Consider the following 24,131-nt stretch of genomic DNA (forward strand, 5'->3'; position numbering starts at 1 on the left):
ACATTTCAAAGTCTTCATTTATTTCTTAAACTCCGTGCCCGGTCAAATGTTGCCACATAAAATGGGACGGAGGAAGTAACAGTGTTTGCTATGGAATATCCAATGAATGTACATACATGGTACATAATGTAAAAATCCATGATGGGGTCAATGTTGCAATTTTTACTTTTTCATTACAAAAAAAAAAGAAAGAAACTCAAGGTCTTGACTATACAAATTTTAAGGTGGTAGTATGGTTGATAACCTCAGTGTCTTAACTGAATATACAACATGCAGTGTCATTCAGTTGGATTATTATTAGTTAGCTGCAAAACACTCAAATCTTCTATGCTTCAGAAAGATCGATGTTTTCACTGACGGAAAGCATAGTTTCAGGGGACGGATCTTGAGTCTCTTCGCTATCCGGTTGTGATTCATGCTTTGCAGCAGCTTGCAACACCCTGCTCTGAACATCAGTTGAAGAAGGTGAAGTTGGTAGTCCATTACGGCTTGTTTCCAACTTGCCAACTGCCCATGTCATTGCCTGGCCTCCTAGAATAACTGGGGCCAAAAGTTGCCTGCAAAAATCAACACAGTAAGCATCTGTTTAATACCATCAAAGCTAACAATTTGCAGTGTAAACATACTCTCTATCCCAATTTATGTGTTCTAGTCCCTCTATCCTAATTTATGTGACACTTTCTTTTCTAGTGGGTCCCAAACGGAATGACGCATTTCCTTGCTTGGCAAATGTTTAATGACACTATCAACATTTTACCCGTGCTGGATCCCACTTATTTGGCAAAACGTCCACAAAGAAGTACTCTTCTATTTAGAAATTCATTTATTTTAAGGATAATTTTGAAACATATCAAAGTCTTTCCATATTTCTTTAACTCTGTGCCAGACTACATCACATAAATTGGGACGGAGGAAGTAGTAAAATATCTCGTATCACAAACATGTACAAATTCTAACAAAGGTAATGGCATCATTTAACTATGCTTCAAACTTAAACTACATCCTTGTACTACCATGTGAACAAAACACATCCTTGAAGTATCTAAAATTTAACATGTTTCATCCTACCGTCAAACTCATGTTTAAGAAACTAACAGAACTAAGGCTGGTTTTCTTCTCTGCATGTGCTTGGCCATGAGTAAGTTTGCTATGTTGGATTTTCATTTTAGGAAGAGAAAAGAGGCATGAGACTAATTGAAAACTGGAGAGTAGGGTCTGTTGCTTGAGTTGAGAAATATACAGACAACAATCTGCTTAACTTCAGCTGCATTTCTCTTGTTTCGGGCAGTAACAAAAATGCACTAAAACTAGCTGCTAATTCCAGGGGCAGCATCATAATGGTGGAATTTAAGGATATTAAGCTAAGGTTCCTTTTTGCACGGATTTTTTGGCATACTATTGTGAATTTTTAATCAAACCATGGTAGGTAGAAGCTCCCACACTACTCACTGTACAAATCTAACAGCTCAGTCTTTCTGAAGTCAAGGCCCGTAGAGGATCTACAAACTCTTATTCATGCAACCAAATCGCACTCAATCCCATGCAGTTGAATCATCTATGAACTCATTGTCATTTAAACAAAATAAAAACATTTTTTGCTGGATGTTGAAGACGAGGGGAGAAGACAAAATAGCTGAAAAAAGGCCATGTGTGGTCATGCATAGCACTTCTTTTGGTCAAAGCTGTTAGTTTCTATCAAGAAAACTAACGGAAGGATGGATCTTGTGGTAATTTGAACAGTTCAGGCATGTCTTTTGTTCATTGTGGTAGTACAAGGATGTAGTCTAAGTTGATGTAATTTTATTGGCCAAAAACTCTCATCCAACAGTGTGCCATGATAAAAAAACGGATCTGGGAGAAAACCATGATGGTAACTGATAAGACTGTCAAGATCTTCTGATATAATCTCATCATAAAACGGGCTATGTTTGAGTTATCATCATTTTCTGCAGTGTTAATGCATATGCTATAAGAATGGAGCTGTCCCTGACATGCTATAGACATTGAAAATTTATGGAACTTTGCAAGACGTATTCAATTCTAGCTGGGACTGTACAAGAAGTATTTGATTCTAATTAGATTTCTTGGAGACTACTCTAACCCTAAACCCTAACTTATGCCTATATAGAGGTTATTATATTTCCTTGAAGAGACATCTCGAATATTCCGCAAATTCATGAAATATTCATAAAGAGATCAAATTCAAACCATCCTAGTCCGAGAAATACGCCACTAACGGCCTTGGATCCTCAGATCATGGAGAAATCTTATGACAGAAGAATTAAGGTGGATCCTTGGATCACGGAGAAATCTTATGAGAGAAGAATTAAGGGAAGAACATAATCGTACTCATATTGATTTATCACTAAAATATTCTTGTTTCTTCAAATTTTATTTATGGTTGATTTATTTTCCATATGTTTAAAATTTTTTGGGAACAAATTGGCACGCCCAGTGGGACCAAATCTACCCTTCATCTCTTCTCTCACAAATCAGATCTGCAAATCTGAAGCCTAAAAACTGCAAAAGTGGAAGAATGAGTACTTTAAGACTGGTCTTTGAGTTTCATCAAGCCTACGCTTCGACAAGCCTTGAAGCAGGGGACATTTGTAGACATTGAAAATTTGTGGGTATAAGACATATTCAATTCTAGTTGGACTCTACAAGAAGTACTCGATTCCAATTAGATTTCTTGGACGTTACTCTAACCCTAAACCCTAGCTTTAGCTTATGCCTATGTAAAGAGTATTATATTCCCTTAAAGAGACATCTCGAATATTCCGCAAATTCATGGAATATTCATAAAAAGATCAAATTCAAATCATCATAGTTCGAAAAATACACCACTAACGACCTCAGATCATGGAGAAATCTTATGAGAGAAGAATCAAGGGAAGAACAGAATTGTACACATTGATTTCAGATTTTATTTATGGTTGATTTATTTTCCATATATTTAAAATTTGTTGGAAACACATGCATCTGCATAGACTCATTGTACTAGTTATCACAAATGGTACCGAACATCTATTGTGTTTTTTGTGTCATAGCATATAGATCTAAGATTTAATTCTCCTTACAAGTAAATTCCTATGTTCGTCATATACATATAGAAAAATGAGCTTTTTTTCCTTTCAAAGTAACTTCCTATGGTTGTCATATGCATATAGATCGAAGAGTTGTTTCTCCTTTCAAGTGAAATCCTAATAACTTCTCTTTTTAATCAAGACATAAATTCCAACTTGTGTAGGCCAAGAGATTTTTTTTTTTGAATTGGTAACTAGGCCAAGAGAATTTTAAATCTGCCCCTCATTTACAACAAGAATTCATTTCATTAGTCAACCCATAAACGATAAACAATGGGTGCATTAGCTATTTCTTCACTTCATATTCTTTTAACCTTTATTCCATTTTAGTAAAACTTTAGGACTCTGGCTCAAAGAACAAAAATGTATTGAGTAACACTATGTAAAAGATATATAGCATTTAACAGCAATTCAATTCATGAAAAGGACTGTTACCTCACATCCTGTTTAAAATCTTCTGAATCCTCATACGAAGAAATTCGACGGTATAAAGTCTAGAAACAGAAAATAAATCCAGAATTTAGGAAATCAATTATCAGCTTAATATCTAACAAATAACAAACTTTTAGCAATCACTTTACCATTCTCAAAAAAAAAAAAAAAACAAGCTTTTAGCAATCAAATTTTGAAAAATAATCATGAAATCTTGGTTTGGCTTTGCAACAACAGAACCTAGTATGAAAAAGTTTGTCCACTCATTTCAGTAGTTGTTAGTGTATTCGGAATTTCGGACATAGGAAATTCTCTCTTTAAACCATAAAGGAAGTTTATTTGTAAACTAGAACAGTTACCTGACATAGGCCAAAAACTCCAACGTATTGTAGTGTTTTCTCCCACTCTAGAGAATACAAAGAAAAAAATCTTAGTGTCTTCAGTTAGGAACAAGCATCCAGTGATGCACTCGCTATCATTAAACAGAATAAAAGGCAATCCCTTGCCTCCTTGTAAAACTAAGAGAGTGAAGATCGTGACCGGAAAAAGAAGAAGGAAGGTCTTCTAGTCTGGTAAAAATGAGGAAGGTGCACAAGGTAAGCTATGGAAAACATTTATGAGGACATGAAAACCTATATTTCAATAAAAACCAGATAAACTGCTGGAGAGACTGCAATTCATATTAATAAGCTAAATTAGTTTCGAGATTAGAAACATAATATAATAACAGATCCTCTAGTTTTATTAGTAATTTAAAGATCAACCTTAATATCGTGAAACCCAAAATTCCTATACAAAAAGTGGTCTGCTCCAGGTCCTACAGCATACTGTTGAAAATTGAACCTTGGGTTGGAAAAGGAAAGGTTTTTTTAGATTTTTGTGATTCATGAATTAATTATCTTAGTTTATGAATTTAGAAGCTAAATGTATTACTCTTAGGATACATGTATTGTTTTGGTCATGAACCAGGAAAAAGGAAAAAATAAGAATTAAATTAAGGTATATACTAGACTAGGTACATGCTAGAAAAGTTCTATAAATACCTAGGTACTATAGCCATTTTATGTATGCAAGTAGAGGGAAGTAAAGAAAAATGATTTCCTTCGCTTTTCTTCAAGAGAAAATGAGAGATTGAGAGTATTCCTCCCCCAATTTTCCGACACATATGACCACCCCCAAAAAGAAGATACAAGAAACATTCACAGAAATTTCTTCTAACTTAAATATCTAGAGAGAAATTTCATAATAGCCTGTGTACTTCTCCACTAAACATTATCTGTTGAATAAGCGAACCCAAAAATGGCAACTATGGAGAAATATGCAGATTATCAGAATATTTGGCAGAAATTGCAGACTCACCAACCAATGCATATGCTGCTGCTACCAAACCCTGCCAAGAGTGCATCACATAAGTTAATGAAGCAAGCAAACAACATTTCAAGTGTGATAAAGCTAACCAAAATCTTGCATCACTAAGGACAGGAATAAGGCTTGGTAAACATGAAAGGAAAAAAAGCACGACATATCTATTTCAGTATTCGTATGCTTTAAACTTGGCATAATACATAGATAGACACCTTAACTTGGTCTCAACTGACAATTGAACACCCCAACTTTGAAATGCACATCTAGACACCGTAATTTGGTTTAAGTTGGCCCCGTAAACACACTTTTCTGGATGTGCATTCTCAAATTTGGGTGTTTACGAGGCCAACTTAAACCAAGTTAAGCGTCTAGATGTGCATTGTCAAAGTTAGGGCATTTTTAGTTGCCAGTTGAGGTTAAGTTAAGGACCCAATTCAATCATTAGACGCTCTAAGGTTATACTGAGGCAAATATGTATATATACCAATTGTTGGTCTATAGGGAAGTGATGTGGCACCAATTCATAGACCATGATATGCATTTAACTTTTTTTCTTAGATTGTATGCTTTTTCCTTCAAATCTTCCAATGCAAGTGCTCTAACAAAAAAATAAATGAAAGTCACATCTTTAGACATAACAAAAACTGAATAGTCAAGTCTTTCTACTTTAACTCCTTAATTGTGGTTCCTCCATTTCTCTTCTTTCTGCCACGAACTGTTAACCCCAACTCAATCTTTCTTTCTGTTAGCAGAAATGTGAATAATAAAGAACAAGGAAGAACAACAATATTTAACGTGGTTCGGATCAGAATGATCTTACGTCTACGAGCGAACAATTGCATGTCTATTAACAAAGAAAGGGAAGAGATCCCAAATACATCTAAGAGAATTGTTCTACTAATTCTCTACTCTTCTAATGTATTTTGCTATAAGTTTAGGATGATTTTAACAATGAAGAATGACCATCCTTTTATAAGTGGCCAAACTTGGGCTCCAAGCACAAAGAAAAGAATACAAAATTTGTCTTCCCCAAATTTTAGCTTGATCTCCAAGTTTAATTCCTAGCCAAGTAAATTGGCACATGGAATTTTCTTCCATTGGGTTTGATCCCACAAGGACCAAACCAACTCTTTCAATCTCCACCTTGGTATGCATTCCGAGCATGCATATGAACAACTTCAGCCAAAACTTTTAAGCTTACTGCGCAATCTCGTTGTAAGAAACAAGAATAATTAAACCTTCGTTGATCCACTAGCTCCACCTAGCAGTTGCTATCCCAGAGTTGCATCAGTTGATGCATACTCCCGCCAAGTCCTTGCAATATGCAAACTTGGCAAGCGGGACTATCTTGGTTACCATGTCTGCAGCGTTATCGCCCGTGATAGCCTTCTTGACCTTGATAGCTCCCTCTTGAACGACATCTCGAATGAAATGGAATTTGACATCAATGTGTTAGGTGCGCTCATGAAATCTTTGATTTTTAATCAAATGAATAGCACTTCGACTATCACATTTTAGAGTTGATTCCAGCTGAACCAAACTCAATTCTGTCACCAAACCTTTCAACCAGATAGCTTCTTTCACTGCCTCCGTTGCTACCATATATTCTGCCTCTTTTGTAGACAAAGCGACAATTGACTATAAAGTCGATTTCCAACTAATGGCATTGCCAAAGAGAGTAAAGATGTATCCAGTTGTGGACCTCCTTCTATCAAGATCCCCTGCATAGTCAGAATCTACATTACCGAGAACTAAAATACCTTCACTTTTCCGAAAGGTTAGGCCAACATCAGAAGCTCCTTTGAGATATCTCAATATCCATTTGACAACTTCCCAATGCCTTTTTCTTTGATTTTCCATGTACCTGCTTACCACACTTACAGATTGAGCAACATCTGGACATGTGCACACCATAACATACTTGCTACCAGCTGTGCTAGCATAAAGAACATTTGGCATAGCATTTGTAACTCTCAAAGGTTGAAATGAGAAGCTAACGGTGTACTTACAGGCTTGCTCATATGCATATTGGATCTCTCAAGACCCTTTTCAATGTTCCTTTTCTGAGAAAGATGTACAACACCGTCTTCTCTTGAAATATCCATTCCAAGGTTTTTCTTTGCAACTCCCAAATCCTACATGTCAAATTCCTTGCTCAACAGTTCTTCAAAATATTTATCTTTGTGATGTTGTTAGCAGCAATAAGTATATCATCAACATACAATAATAAATAAATCATAGAGTTACCAGGCATCTTCTTGTGATACACACAACTATCGAATGCACTCCTCGAGAATCCAGGTGTAGTCATGAATGCATCAAACCTCTTGTACCACTGTCTAGGGGATTGCTTCAAGCCATACTAGGACTTCTTACGTTAGCATACATGATATTCTTTTCCCTCAGCTAGGAAACCTTTAGGCTGATCCATATAGATTATCTCTTCTAGATCACCATGTAAGAAAGCAGTTTTAACATCAAGCTGTTGAAGCTCCAAATCAAATTGTGCAACCAATGCTAGTAGCACGCGAATTGAGCTATGTTTCACAATTGGAGAGAAGATCTCATCGTAGTCAATTCCCTCCTTCTGACTGAAACCTTTTGCAACCAATCTCGCCTTGAACCTTAGCATCTTTCACTTCTGGAATGCTCTTTTTCTTTCTGTAGACCCATTTGCATCCAACTGTCCTCTTCCCCTTTGACCTTTTAACTAAGACCCATGTCTCATTTTGGTGAACAAACTTACATCTTTTCCATCATGGCTAACCGCCATTGTGCAACATCCTTGCAAGAAGTTTCTTCAACATACGAGGAGGGCTCGAGATTCTTAATCTCTTCTTCTACAGCTACGAATGCATATGCAATCAGGTTTGCTTGCTCTAAAAGACGTTCTGGTTTAGTATCTACCTTTTGTCCCTTCCCTTCGCAATTGTGTATGGTTCATTAACAACAAATTCTTCAGGATCTGCATCTTTTAACTCATCAACTTAGTCTCTTGATCCCTTTCCTTGGTAAGCTCCACGACAGCTTCACCTGCTAGTTGTTCTCCTTTCCTGATAACTCCACAAAAACTTTACGAGGATCAAGTATAGAGGATTCATCAAAGGTAACGTCTCTACTAACTACAAATATTAGTAATGACAAACACCAAAGCTTGTACCCTTTTACTCCATTGACATACCCTACGAATATGGCCTTCTTAGCTCTTGGTTCAAGCTTTCCTTCAATAACATGATAATAAGCTGGACACCTAAATATTCACAAGTTAGAGGGTTCACCTGACCATACCTCATTCAGAGTCTTAAAGTCAATCGTTGATGTTGGAGATTGATTGACAATATGAGAAGCAGTGTGAACTGCTTCAACCCAAAACACTTTTGACATTTTGGCTTGTAAGAGCATACAACGAGCCTTCTCAAGAAGAGTTCTGTTCATCCTCTCGGCAACTCTATTCTGCTGTGGTGTATGCTTAACCATTTGATATCTTGCGATCCCATGAACCTTGCAGAAATTATTGAACTCTTCTTGCAAAACTCCAAGCCATTGTCTGTATGAAAATATTTGATTTTTCTCTCCATTTACTTCTCAACCAAAATCTTCCATTCTTTAAATGATTTAAAGCATCACCTTTTGCCTTCAAGAAATACACCCAAACCTTTCGTGAAAAATCATCAATGAATGTAAAAAGCTTAGAGGAACCCCATAAATCTGAATGCATGTAGTCTAGCACCTCTTCCGTCTTGTGTTTGCCAGTGCTGAAGCTGACTTTCTTCTGCTTCCCTAAGATGCAGTGCTCACAAAATTCAAGTGTGTTGATCTTCTGACCATCAAAATGTTGCGGTTGCTCAACATCTCCAGTCCTCGTACGTTCATATGACCTAGTCTCATGTACCATAATCTTGCTTTGTCATCATCAGATAACTGCACTGTAGATTCATTTACAGAGCCAACAAGTGTAGAGGTCAAGCTCCAGCTTGGCCTTCAGTATGACTAAAGACCCTTTCATAGTTCCTCCTTTGGTCATGTACTTGTAGCTCTGTTTATCCAGAGTGCCTAGGGAGATAATATTCTTTTTCAGGTCAGGAACATGACAAACTTTTGTAATAGTCCTCATGATTCCATCATGGCAGCGAACCCGAACTGAACCAATGCCATGGTATCAGAGCCAAGGTTTTGTTTGAGTATGCTCTATGGTTGCAGCACAGTCTAAACTTCCACATTAGAAAATAATTACTTTGGTTTTCTGCATTTCCAAATACTTTGTAGTAGAAGAGAAAGAACAAGTAACAATGAGTTTCATGAAGTTTGAAATTGATAGATTTAGTAGGAGTAACAACTTCAATATATGGAAGATCTAGATGATGGCGTTACTGTGGAGGGAAGGTTCAATCCATGCTATTGATGGAAAATACCCTGATGACACATCAGATTCCGACAAGGAGAAGATAGGAAATGCATTGAGCTTAATACAACTATCCCTTGCACCTAACGTGCTTTGTGAAGTGAGTACAAGTACCAAGGAGATGACCAAACAGTTATTGGAAAGGCCGAAAGGACTTTACCATAACCGGTCAGTGACAACAAGGATGTTGTTACAACGGCATCTTAACTCATTTAAGATGGAGTCAAGTACTTTGTTGCAAGACCATCTAGATGAGTTTAATAAACTTGTGATGGACTTACAGACGGCTGGAATTAAAAAGAATGAGCTGACGCTTGCATGTGCTTTGCTATTTTCATTGACTTCAAAATATCGTGATATTAAAAATTCAATGATGTATAGCAAAAAGCCTATCACTCTTGAGCAAGTGTGGCAAGCAATTAACTCTTGTGATGTGCGAAGGCATCTTGAAGGAGACAAAGGTGACAAAGTTAGTGGGCTCTTTGTAATAAGTCATACTAGCCAATAAGGAAGAAGCAAATCAAAGTACAAATTAGAGTCTTGTGTGAACAAGAAGAATGCAGAGTGTTGGGGCTGTCACAAGAAAGGGCACTTTAAACAACATTGTCCTATGTCAAAGTCCAAGGAAAAGGCGAGTGCATCCATTGTTGAGCAGGTACATGATTTTGATGATGAATATGTACTAATAACATCATGCAATAGTGGAGTCTATGACAATAAATGGGTATTAGACTCTGGTTGTACTCTGCATATGACATTCCAAAAAGATTGGTTAAACAATTATGACACAAGTGGAGGAACCGTAGTAATGGGCAATAATGCAACTTGTAAAATAGTTTGCATTGGTTCAGTTTGGGTTCGCTACCATGATGGAATCGTGAGGGCTATTACAAAAGTCTGTCATGTTCCTGATTAGAAGAAGAATTTGCTTCTTCCCTGTTGGCTAGTACGACCTCTCACAAAGAGCCCACTCGCTTCGTCACCTTCGTCTCCTTCAAAATGCCTCTGCACATCACAAGAGTGAAGCGCTTGCCACATTTGCTCAAGAGTGATAGGCTCTTTGCTATACATCATTGAATTCTTAATATCACGATATTTTGAAGTCAATGAAAATTGCAAAGCACATGCAAGCGTCTCCTCATTCTTTTTAATTTCGGCAGTCTGCAAGTCCATCACAAGTTTATTGAACGCATCTAGATGGTCTTGCAACAAAGTACCTGACTCCATCTTAAATGTGTGAAGACGCCGTTGTAACAACATCCTTGTTGTCACCGATCAATCATGGTAAAGCCCTTCCAGCCTTTCCCATAATTGTTTGGTTGTCTCCTCGGTACTTGTACTCACTACAAAAAGCACGTTAGGTGCAAGGGATAGTTGGATTACACTCAATGCATCTCCTTCAATCTTCTCCTTAACGGAATCCGATGTGTCATCGGGGTACTTTCTGTTAATAGCATGGATTGAACCTTCCATCCACAGTAACGCCATCATCTAGATCTTCCATATATTGAAGGTTTTACGCCCACTAAATCTATCAATTTCAAACTTCATGGAATTCATCGTTACTTGTTCTTCCTCTTCTACTACAAAGTATTTTGGAAATATAGAAAACCAAAGTAATCCTTCTCTAATGTGGAAGTTCAAACTGTGCTGCAACCACAGAGCATACTCAGACAGAAACAAGCTCTGATACCAATTGTTAGAGGAAACATGAATAATAAAGAACAAGGAAGAACAACAATAGTTAACGTGGTTCGGATATCCTACGACCACCAAGGAACAACTGCATGTATATTAACAAAGAAAGGGGAGAGATCTCAAATACATCTAAGAGAATTTCTCTACTAATTCTCTACTCTTCTAATGTATTTTTCTATGAGTTTAGGATGATTTTAACAATGAAGAATGACCATCCTTTTATAGGTGGCCAAACTTGGGCTCCAAGCACAAAGAAAAGAAATACAAAATTTGTCTTCCACAAATTTTAGCTTGCTCTCCAAGTTTAATTCCTAGCCAAGTAAATTGGCACATAGAATTTTCTTCCATTGGGTTTGACCACACAAGGACCAAACCAACTCTTTCACTTTGTCGTCTCATGCACTGAGCCTCTACTTCTTCATCAGAAATGGCATCCGGTTCAAGGTATGTTGCTTCTTTCGTTCTTCATCATGCTCTTTATAATGCCTTTTAGCTTATTGTCAGATTTGTTAAAACATTAGGATAGATTATTTCAAGTGTTTCACCACATTTGTGTATTTTTTTCAATGTTTGTACATAATAGCTATGTGAATAGACCTTTTCCATTCACTATTATCTCAAAGAGATTAAATAATACAATATAAACTTTGTTGATTTGCTATTGGAATCTAATGAACAAATGCAGAATACTATCAGTGTGTAATTATATAACGTACTTTCTCCAGAGAAATTTATCCAAGTAAATATTTATAGCTCAAAAGTCACTAATCTTTTTTTCAGTCACGCAAAAGTCATCTAATTGAAGTCTAGCTAACTAAAATTCGGAAGATTTATAGTTTAAATGGAAAAATCCGATGTGGCTCTCTTGATAATTTAAGAGGCTTCATGAAAAAAATTATGTACTAACCCCATATTAGTACCCAACCCGGCCCATTTACCAAATAGCTAAAAGCACAAACCCACCAATTCAAGAGCATGTACTTTTGCACATTTTTTATTTCTGCATAGCATAATTTCTAAAGGAGAAGAGAGGGATAAGGTGCAATCTGATATGCTCTAGAATGGGTAGGATTTGTGCTTTTATATGAACTGATTTGGAAAATAGTTCATGGGTTGGGTTGGGTATTGAAATGGGTTAGTACATATAATCCTTTTTATGAAGCATTTTAAATGATTAAGAGAGCCACATCAAAAAAATTCAGTCAAAACATGTATCCTTTGACCGTGTTTATATTGTACTTACAACTTACTTAAGGTTTAGTTAGATGACTTTTAAGTGATAAAGAAAAGATAGTGTCTTATCTGTTATAAACCTTCACTTAGATGACCATTAATGAAATCTTTCTACTTCCTACTTGTGTGTTACAATTATGAGTTGCTATTTGAGTTGACTACGTGCTAATTTAAATAATAAGTTGAGAGTTCTCCAATTTTGTGAAACGACACAAAATAATTTCTATGTAATGAACTTCCTTGAAGCTATAAACTTGTATGTTTAGATAACTTTTAAAAGAAAAATAAGATATATTTTTGAAGAAATTACTTTTTAACCATATGGATTCACTTTTTCTATCTCTCAAGTCTCATATGATTCTCTTCCAACAACAACAACATACCCATTATAGTCCCACAAGTGGGGTCTGGGGAGGGTGAGGTGTTCGCAAATCTTACCCCTACTTTCGTGGCATAGAGATGTTTTCGATGGACTCTCAGTTCATGAAAATTGTTTTCCAGCATACGATTCTCTTCCGACGCAGACAAATAAGAGAGATGTATGATCTCAGAGGGAAAAATCCCAACAGACATAGCTAATGAATGGCAGCATCACTGCCATCTTCTTAATGATTTTTACAGTACTATTCTCTTTTTTGATTATTTTTTATTTTCCAACCTTCTTATTCAAGTTTACAAATGCTGATTAAAATGAATTACTTCATATATAGTATGGAATTTTGGCTTCTCCTTTTCAGCCAAAGAATTTTGTATATAGGATGTTAAAAAGAATCATTAAAAATGTCTTACTACCAAAGATCGATTTTCTTTTATAAAAATTATGACGTTAATATTCACTCATATTTTGATTTTGTTTTCATGACCACGCTTAGCAGTATGCTAGTGAAATTAAATTGGAAGTACTTGAACCAAGTTAAATAAGATAACATCCATTAAATGTGACCCTACATTTTTTTTGTGGAAAAATTATGGCAACAAAAGGTTTATTCGAGGATAGCCAATATGTACGTTGGAAAAGCAATATTAATCAGAATAGGCAACAGAAAGAAGATGAGAAAAAGAGAAATTTCATTAGGAGAAATCCGTTATATCTTTATTTAGGGTAAAAAGAGGAACAGTTGCACGAGGGGAACTAAAAGCAGGGTAGCAGGTGTTTTATTTGTATAATGTAAGTAGAAGAGAATGGGAAGCAAAATCGAATTCCACTTTTAACTTCTTCAACTCTCAAAAATAGGTGAAAGAAGGTTTCACTTTTCTGGCTGAGGGAAAATTAAGAACATTCTTAAGGGAATAAAAAAAGACTCAGTTCCTTTTTTTTTAATCAAACATAGCGTAACAAGAATTGAGGGTTGAATGCAAGAAATCAAGGCAGTGATAGCAGTAAAAGAGATATTTCATCAGGAGAAAACCCAAAGTACATAAATGGAGAATAGCATGTCCTTGGTTAAACCAACAGAGGATGAAGCCCTAAGAATCAATATATAGGAGATGGGAGACCGTGAAATATTCGTGTTATAGCCATTTAGTACAAGACATTCCTACTTGTATAGATGATTGGATGGGCTTTGTAGAGAAACACATAATTAGAGCTTCTGGTTGATATGCAAAAATTACTAATAAACAGTAAACCACTTGAGAGAAAAAGGAAAAAGAGAAATGCTTTATAAGACTTCAAGCATGTAATACATTCAGAAAGTCTTACCACTCCATATCCAACAACTTGTAGTGGTGTTGGGTTGATTTCCTCAAAAATTGCCTCAGCTTCCTGAAAATAACCAAATATGGCATATTACTGAAACAACCACCTTCTTCCCTACTAGTAGGCAATAGCTTTATAGTTCTTGTTCACCGCATAGTTATATATCCAATATTTACCGATAAAATGACATAGAATACTGATGCGGATGTAAGCTTTTCTTTGAGAACTGTTCTTTCCGCACGATTCTATCATATACATGTATTTTTTAAGTAAAAAGGGGGTAAATCAACCTCTTTCATGGAAATGAAAAATCAGAATAATTCTCTAAATCCATCAAATTACTTGGAATTAAAAGCTTATCAACATTATACTCCTACAAGTCAAAATTCAATTTAATGAGGAAGAATTATATCTCAATCTTTCATGGAAATTCAAAATACAATTAAAAGCCTAACCGCATTAAGTTAAAATGTTATATATAGAGATCTATCTTAATAATTAAAAATTAACTCAGATTATTCATCAAAACAACATTAGATTAAAATTACTTAAGATTTAACGGGAACTTGAATAAGTTGAGTTCATGTTTACTATTACAATTTTAAATAGAAGATACCACAAGTGAAATACAAAAGAAAAGAAAGAGTAGACATTTCACAATTTAATGGGTGAGGAAAGCACATTTAAAACTTTATATCATAGGGAGGGGAGGAGGGGAGGAAGGGAGACAAAAAGAAAAAGGAAAAATCTGATTTGTCCATCATCTTTAGTTTCTCCAATAAATTCAGTTTTCCTTAGATATTACAACTTTAAATCATAGGCAAAAAAAGAAGATCTCCCTTGATTTGTGTTCATGATGCTTGTTTACTGTATTAATCTAAGTTGCTCAAACTAGGTGTAGGTGTCCGATATGGGTGCAGATCTAGACGTCGGATATTCTATGATCTAAATTTTAAGATTCGGCGAATAGATCCATGTATGGTTACGGGTGCAGGGATTTTGCTAAAAATAATTCAAATATCTAAAAATGGAGTTATAAAACCTAAATTATGACATATTAGGTGGAAAACTTGAGGAGAAAATATTGATCAAAAGGAGAATCATTGAAGGAATAAAAGGAATGGGAGTGACAACAAAAATTTATGCATACAAGATATTTCATTTTCTTCAATTCCACCTTAGTTTTTATTTTGATTAGAGAAATCACTGAATCTGTCCAGAATTTCCCACTCAAATTTGGTCAAAGTACCCAGAACTGGTTGACCAGATCGGGTACAGATCCACATCCACACCCACACCCATGTCATGTCGACACGGGTGTGGCTATAAGAATAGGAATAGGTTTACACAATCCTACTAGAATAGAAATAGGTTTATACAATCCTATTTAGAATAGGAATAGAAATAGGAATCGTAAATCGTATCCTACTTGGTAAAGGATTGTATTCTAGTGTCTATAAATAAGGTCTCTATGTAACAATGTAGATACAACAACAACAATTCAATAATATTCTTCTCCTATATTTCTCACATGGTATCCAGAGCCTCTACGATCTTGGTAGAAAATCAAAGAGCTTCCGCTGCCGGCGGGTGGCACCCATATATGTTGCCCGACTGGCCAATGATTATGTTAGCAAATGATGGGTCACCATGTATCATTCATGTGACTATTTTCTCATATTTAATTTGTGTAGCACCGTGCCATCATTCCAGTGACTACTTTTTCATATTTAATTTGTGTAGCACCGTGCCATCTTTCCGGTGACTACTTTTTCATATTTAATTTGTGTAGCACTGTGCCATCATTCCAGTGACTACTTTTTCATATATAGTTTGTGTAGCACCGTGCCATCCTTCCGGTGACAACCTTTTTTTGCATATCTGATTTGCATAGTACCGTGCATCTCTCCGGGACTACTTTTCATATTTAATTTGTGTAGTACCGTGGATTTTTCCGAACTATTTTCTCATGTCTGAGTTGCATAGCATCATGTGTCTTTTCCGTGACTCAGATTTGATTTGCATAGTTCCATTCGTCTTTCCGGTGACTCCTCAAATCTGATTTACGTAGGGTTGTGCCATCATTCTAACCCTACCCATATAATTTTTCTTTTTCAGTAGGGTCGTGCCATCATTCCGACCCTACCCATATTATTTCTCTTTTTCAATGGGGTCGTTCCATCAATTCGAACTATCCTATATAATTTCTATTTTCTAGTTGGGTCGTGACATCATTCTAACCCTACCCATATAATTTTATTCTAAGATTGTGACCACTTTTAGCCATCAAATCTAATATTCCGGCATATGAGCATGTTCCGGCCAGTTTTTTGGTGACTTGTTTAATATCGACTCATCTATTGATTCCAACATGATCCATTTACTTTATCCTAGATTTTGAGCACTTTGTTGCACAGGGGGAGTTTAGTAGCCTTGTATGTCAATTATGTGAGTCACTCTATGATCTGAAATAGTCTTTGCAAGTTTGGTTTGGGATAATTTTATCATGGGAGGGAAATGCAAGGGGCGTTAGCGGTCTTTTTTTCCTCGCTTGCTACTGGGAAGAGAGAGCCGCCGTCACTCTTCGCTTCATTCGAGAATCAACTGCACATGAATAGGCTCTTCCTTAGCCCTTCAAGGAGGAAGCGGCTTTTTTCCAAAATTCCAGGGAAAATCAAATGAAATTATTTTCGTAAGGCAAGAAAGTCGCCTAAGGAAAGTAGAAGTCTATGCACACTAACCGAATCTTTGGGGATCGGCATTATGCATCAAATTCAGTATTTCATGAGAAGATTAAGCACATTGAGATTGACTGACATTATGCATCAAATCCAGTATTTAATGAGAAGACAAGCACATTGAGATTGACTGTCAATTTTGTGAAGTCGACTGATCAACTTGCAGATATCTCACCAAACCCCTCATTGGTCCTCGTATTAATTACATATGTAACAAGCTAGGTACATGAATAGGTTTACACAATCCTACAAGAATAGGAATAGGTTTACACAATCCTACTAGAATAGGAATAGGTTTATACAATCCTATTTAGAATAGGAATAGGAATAGTAAATAGTATCCTACTTGGTAAAGGATTGCATTCTAGTGTCTATAAATAGGGTCTCTATGTAACAATGTAGATACAACAACAACAATTCAATAATATTCTTTTTCAATATTTCTCACAGAAGAGTCCAAGCAAAGCAACATAGGTATTAAACAATTTTCCCTAAAGAAAGATCATGAATGTTGCCTCAACTTTGTTCTATTTCGAAGAAAGTTGCAGCAGAAACTCACAAAACAGATGGTCATATTAAAAATTATTCCAACGGCATGCAACAGGAAGCAGCAAACAAATTATGCACTGTTAAGGTGACATTTGGAGTGAGAAGCAAAATGGTGTTACCTAATCCAACGTTTAGAAGGGTTATGCAAGAAAGGGAGGTTGATATATTCACGAAACGATGTACATCTCTAGGAGGGATGGTCGTGAGCATTGTGAAAGGTCAAGCAGCATATTTTTACCATAAAGTCGTATTATAATTTATAATGCCTTGAAAAATATTGATGAGGGAATTCATGGTGGCCTGTTTATAAGGGAAAATGGCTGAGATAAGCTTCTTACTTTGGTTACCTGGGAAGTGACTGATGGAGCCCTTCCAAATCATAAGATAAGAATTGGGTTTCTGCCAATAGCTGTTTATTTTTATAAGAGGTTGAAGAGTCAGAACAACATTTTCCACTGCAAGTGGTTCGCTGAATTGGCTGCAATTGTGCTTGTTTTACAATTAGTCATGCAATTGTCAGTTGACAATTTCCTTAATTCGTAAATAGTTGGCAAAGTATTGGGGTAACGAGAAATATTGGACAATCATCCACTTATTTTGGTATGCTTGGTTAGATTAGAACGAAAGAGAAGAAAGTTCATAATACTAAATATCTGGTTGTATCTGATCCCAACTTTTGGTGTTCGGAGAAGTAGCTGACTTGTCATGAATCATGATGATTAGCATACTCATGGGTGTGACTTCACTGTTGTATAGATCATAGTAGTTTACTTTTTTAATAAAAACATCTTTCATTTTCTGACATTTTAACAGGAAGATGGGCACAGCCTTTGGACCCTCAGCAATCATAGGGCTCACTTTAAGAAAGTCAAGAAACATGTTAGATACCTCATTGAGGATTGTCAATGTAGTCTCAGGTTTCAACTCCTTAATGCGGAGGCCCGCTTCAACCCAAGACCGAAAGCCACCTTGGACCAAATATGGCCTCTGTAACATTAAATAAGAAAACAGTTATCAACCAAACGGGGCACACTTTGGAATCTGAGAAGGATATATAAGATCACAATCTTTTAAACACATAAAGTGTATCAGTACAACAACCACTTGAGGACCAAGTTTTGCACTTCCTTGCATCTATATGCGAAGTCCTAATGTTTAATAAGTAACTGTACATCTCTTGATATCAGCAAGGCATAAAAGATTATTTTACTATTCATCGGTCCATTATCATCACAAATTGAATATCATTCTATTAGCAATAACCAAGTAACACTGATCAGAGTAGTTACTATTACTGAAATTAAACAGGCAAAAAAGGAGAGAATATACATACCAGAAGATTTTTGAAGAATTAAAATGAATTAGCATGGTGCTTAGTTACAAAAGGAGTAAACACAGATCTGAGGATTTCGAAGCTTAAAGTAGCCGAATCCCCACATTTATTTCTAACTGATTAGGTTTCTAAAAAGTACCAGAGGTAAAATGTGTAGACCATACAGTTGCCTCTTTCTTCACATTATTCTTATTCATGGCTTCTGCTATCTGTAATTTCATGACAAGTACCTGGGGAGATTGACATTTAGCAAATATACTTGCCTTGATTCCAAGTCTCTGGAGTGACCTTGCAATGCCCTTGGAACGGTTACCGTCAGCATCCATAACTATAACCTGAGACCTGTCCTATAGGTTGGGTAATGGAAGTGTCAATCAAAATACAAAAAAAGTTATCAAAAGTCAATTGGGAAGGTAGGAATAAGAATCTTTTACCACTAAAGGTTTCTTTACATGTTCTAAGAATGAAAACAAGAGCATGATTTAATAAGCGCAGGTTACTTCAAGAGAAAATAAAGCCGGCACAAGCCATATTAGCTCTTTTGCTCCTCAAGTTGTGGCACAAATGAAAGGACATAGAGGAAACATGGGGAGAAGTTCTTTTGAGCAACATGCTTTCCAGGAGTTAAAATTTGAATTTGAACAAATGCAAAGACAATTGCATAAAAAAGGCAACACTGGAGATATATCTATTTACTTGAACAATCTTCAAGTTCCTAATGACAGAAGCTAGCAGGTAGTCATCAAGTTCTCTTCCACTCTTGAATAACTTCCTTGTAGATCCATCAATCTGACAACATTTTAGCAATATACAGAAGGAAAAAGAGGGCTATTAATTGAAAGACAAGACTCTTTTAGAAAGCTCAATCCTGCCAAAAGAAATTAATAATCCAACCCTTGAACTTGATATACCAACCTCAGGTAGTGTTACATTGGCAAAACGAAACCGAGCAGCGCGTCGAAGATCAGGAATGCCTTCTTTCTCTCTGAGATCCTTCAGAAGAGGATAGAGGAAGAAAATATAAGACATTTGCTCATGTTTATCTTAGGATATCTAAATGATTTGCTCCATGTGTCCAATCAGAGCACTATTTACTGAGATAAATGCAATGGAATACAGTGCACAACAAAGGTCTCAGCATATTTGGCATAAACTATTCTGCAGAAATACGAGACTTGATAAATATGATATGCCTTGCCTCAGGCCGGATATCAATGAGTACAGCATTCCTGTCTCCTTTCAGAAGCTCAAAACTTGACTTGGGAGATAAATCTCCAGCATATCCACCATAGGTCAATATCCAATAAAAAGCCCTGCAGAAATCTGATAAGCAATTTAACTTTCTGTACAAGTTAAACTGATATTTTTGGGAAGGTAGGGAGAACTTTAATTGTGATAGGAAAATAACAGGAAACAATGAGATAAGGAGTAGAAGGGTGCTCATACCAAAAAGAAGTTGATACCCCAAGGAAAAGAACAAATGGAACAATTGGGTCACTTGGATCCAAGCCAAGACTCCTCTCCAGACCCTCCAAAGCAACGTAGCCCTGCTAATTACAGTGTCACAGAGCATACCATTGTGTAGAAGCATGAGTATGTCTCAAGTATGGAAAGAAACCTACACTATAACCTTACAAAGATGCAAAACAAACAGATGAATGAAATCTAAAGCATAACCTCAAATAGAAGCATAAGAAAGTAGATGGAATGTGAAGTACAATATAACCTTAAAAGGAAGCAAAACAAACAGAAGGTTGTGCGCTGTTTATTCTTATGAGGAGGAAGAGCAATCTCCTATGTTAATCCTTGATATATATCCTCCTTAAGCTGATATTTAGGCTTCCAAGACTAAGGATGTATCAAACATTTGTACATGAAGAAGCCCTAACACTAGTCATACCTGTCCCAGAGTGGTCCCAAATGGAGTAAGAAGCTTCACTGCGCGCTCTTCAGACATATTTAGCAGATCCTGGACTTCCATAGGAAGCACCTCCTTCACAGACCCGTAAGAATACACAACAAGTGTGGCACCTCGCGATACCAAATCCTCAACAATGAGAGTTATATGTCTCAATGCATCGATAGCAAGAAGCCCAACTCTACCAGAGACTTCTTTCAAGCCAGTCGAAAAGGCTGCCACACCATTACTTGCTGAATCCCCTGTTTTGTCCACTGTGGATGTCAATTTACTAATCACATCATCAACTGCCTGAGTAGCACCTCTAACAGCTGATGTAACAGATGAGCTAATTCCATCAAGTGAACTGTTCAAATAACTTTGTCCGTTCTCAACTGAGCCAGTGATTGACTTATTGACTTGAGAGAGAACGTCCAAAGCAGATGATTTCACATTGGATAGGGAACTTGTATCCAAGTCCAATGAATCCAATATCGAGGCAGGGTTGCCCTGGGTGAGATCTACTGTAGTTATGGACTCTAGATTAGCAGACTCTGGTGAGAAGTTAGCCATATTGACCAAGTCATCGTTAAAATCCATCATCTCCTCCCTTCCAACAGGTACTGCAGAACTATCTACAAATCTCAGATTTCCAGTGCTATTGGAGCGAGCGTCACTAGTCAATAATTCACAATTGACACCATCAAATACATTGCGGCAAGAAGTACAAATGCTATCACTGGAACTGGACAGACTGCTATTATGTACAAACAGTGAGTACAAGGATATAGGTGTTTGTCCTCGGAATGAAGGTCCATTAAGATGAAATGAAGTAGACAAGTCCACGACATTGCATTTCAGCTGGTACGTTTTCCAACAGGAGGAAAAGGATCTCAACCCCCCATAGAAAGGAATCTGCAGGAGCACAAGTTTACATATGTGTAATTACCTCCGACAACAAAAACCTTCCAAGTCTATAAAGATACATAATTGGATAGTATGGTCGCCGGAAACATATGAAATTAAATTTCAAAAGCAATAACACGATTGGTCTGGGTGGAGCATTGGGAAACTAAGGGTGCATTCATTGTGAATGAGTACCATTACTACTATTTTGCCTGCAATTTTTGTGCAAGAAGGACAAGAAGTAAGAGAAAATGGGAATGAAGCTTTTGTTGATTGAAAACCGGCAGCTGCAGATTATCAAGATAGTTAATAGCTTGTTTCAATCACAATAGCTAGCAAGAATTATGTGGTTGTGCAGAACATTAGACGACTCCAATAAATATTACTAATTGGTATAACAAAACAAGAGACACAAATATTAATTGATGTGTGACAGTGTAATCTGCATCAGTTGTACAAATTTAAGTGTATTCACATCTTTTAACTCATGTTGACACAAAAAACAAAAAAACTTTGTAACCTGCGAATGTGAAGAACAGCAAGCAGTAGCCGAACACACAGGTAAAGTTGCCATCAACTATTGCTCCTATTCACCAACCTCTCATCTTCTGCTTAACAGACAATTTATAGAGTCCAGAAAACCAAAATTACTTGGGAATTAGGCAAAAAGGACAAGTTAGGATTATCCCATACCAACGAATGAATTCAAAGAAGAAGATGTCATTTGGAGAATCGTGTGGCTTTCTTTTAACCCATTACCTTCATCTTCTTCTCTGCCTCTCATTCTCCCCCCTATGGGCCCGTATCATTTTCTTTTCTTTATTTGGCTACCAATCCCATTGGATATCTTCACCAACTCAAATTATTGGTTAATAAAGTTAAAGTAATATTTAAGTTAAAATTATATGACTTAAATAAAATATAAATTATATTTGGCCCCGTCATTTAAGTTGAAAATACAAGCCCGACTCTTCAAGTCAAAGTCCTCTACCCATTGTTTCATAATGTACTGTATCGTATTGTACTCTATTATACTGTACTGTATGGTAGATACAATGTTTACTAGACTGTATTGTTTGCTGTTGTTTAATAATATTTTTATTGTTTGGTTTGACTGTATCGTACTGTATTGTAATTTATAAATTTACTAAAATATCATTAATTATTCTAGGGTAGGAGGTTTGACTAGAATTAAATAATATAGGGTAAAGGGTAAAAAAGTATTATGAAATATTATGTAAGGATATAATTGGAAACAGAAAATTAAGTAACAACGGGAACACATCAAATCTGTTGTTTCATAAAATGAGATTTTTCATTGTTACGTAACAACGAAATTTAACAACACAATACAATACGTTTTAAGTAACAATCAAAACAAACATTGTAGGTATGGTAACGATACAATACAATACAATGGGTAACAATGATCTAAGCGAAAAATTGTTTGAAGACCAAAATATCTCCAAAACCCTAACTCACAAATCCCAACTATATAAAGGTGTCTTTATAAGACCAGAAAGAAAAAGAACACAAAAAGAAGAACAAAAGAGAAAGACATAGAAAAACACTACTATTGTCACGACCCGAAAGCACCCCCAAGTCGTAACATGCGTATTCGACCTCTCGGAGGTCTTATACAAGCCCTTAGCATTCATCACATTAGATATGTAAAATAGTGCGGAATTAAGAACTCTTTAAAACAAAATCCATAAGACTCAAAGGTCATTTTTAAAAACATCTTTTAGAAGTACACAAGCGGAATATTAAGTCTCTTAGCCATCTTAGACATAAACCTGAAAACATACTAGGGACACGGCCCATTACAATCAAAAGAAATCTACTAAGTCTATTACAAGAACCTTATCATAAAACTAGAATAGAAAAGTCTTGTCCTCGACATATGAGGACATACCACAAGATCTAGGAAGAACTTCAAATCCCAAGCTTACTAAAGAACCTGCTCACTTGCCGGAACCTACACTTGTAGAAAAAATAGAGAAAATATGGAATTAGCACAATTAAGTACTAAGTATGATGACTATGCAAAAACATGCTAAAACGGACATTTATTTGAGATAAATGCTTTCATGCCATATTTGATAAAACCTTCATAACACAAGTATAAGAGACACATTTCGGGTGTGTATGGTATGAAGGAAAATGTTTTCCTAGAAAATGTTTTCTTGGACAAACAAGTTGATTTTTGATTTATTTTCTCATGTTTGGTTGGTGAGTAGAAAATATTTTCCGAAAAAGATTTTTAGTGTTTGATTTATGAATGAAAAATGTTTTTGAAAAAATTCTTTTATTTTTACTAGAGTAGAAAATAATTGTTGAAATTGAAAATATTTTTTAAAAACAAACTTAATTTTTTTTGGGGGGTGGGGGCTGGTAGGGGGTGGGTGGGCGTGGGGGGTGGGGAGCTGGTAGGGGGTGGGTGGGGGGTTGAGGGTTTAAAACTTTTACTTTGGAAGTTCAACTTCACTTCATATATGAAAAATAGAATCTAACTTCGTCACAATGTACCATCTAGACATAAGAGTATCGAAAATGGGACTTAGCCCTTATATCAATAAGAAGTCTTGAAATAGGAAAGTACAACAATGTCTTTCACATAAACAAAGAACTAAACATAGAAGCTAGTTCATAGGGTCATATCCTCGGACTTGAGGACTCACCAACTTGGGGAAGCAACTCCAAGTGTCTTGAGAAGTAAGCTTGAATCCTCAACGGCCCGAGCCTAAAAGTTTGGGGAAAAGAGAGAAAATATGGGTTAGTACAACACACGTA

General features: G+C 36.2%; 1 protein-coding gene across 2 annotated transcripts; it reads right to left on the minus strand.

Annotated features, from left to right (window-relative positions):
- Positions 1-76: 76 nt before the first annotated feature.
- On the minus strand, positions 77-22,135 carry LOC125859821 (uncharacterized). Of its 2 annotated transcripts, XM_049539655.1 has the most exons (14): positions 22,032-22,135; positions 21,859-21,946; positions 20,436-21,347; positions 19,982-20,082; positions 19,734-19,848; positions 19,451-19,528; positions 19,232-19,324; positions 18,799-18,882; positions 18,091-18,189; positions 13,919-13,981; positions 4,878-4,908; positions 3,878-3,924; positions 3,522-3,580; positions 77-557 (listed from the first exon to the last, which is right to left on the minus strand). In XM_049539655.1, the coding sequence occupies exons 2-14, from the start codon at positions 21,910-21,912 to the stop codon at positions 326-328; spliced, it is 1,968 nt and encodes a 655-aa protein (XP_049395612.1). In that variant the 5' UTR covers positions 21,913-21,946; positions 22,032-22,135; the 3' UTR covers positions 77-325. The 2 variants fall into 2 exon arrangements, with proteins under 2 accessions (XP_049395612.1, XP_049395613.1); XM_049539656.1 differs by having other exon boundaries at positions 21,859-22,036.
- Positions 22,136-24,131: the final 1,996 nt, after the last annotated feature.

Source organism: Solanum stenotomum, chromosome 3 (assembly GCF_019186545.1).
Source record: "Solanum stenotomum isolate F172 chromosome 3, ASM1918654v1, whole genome shotgun sequence".
In the NCBI taxonomy this organism is placed as follows: Eukaryota; Viridiplantae; Streptophyta; class Magnoliopsida; order Solanales; family Solanaceae; genus Solanum; species Solanum stenotomum.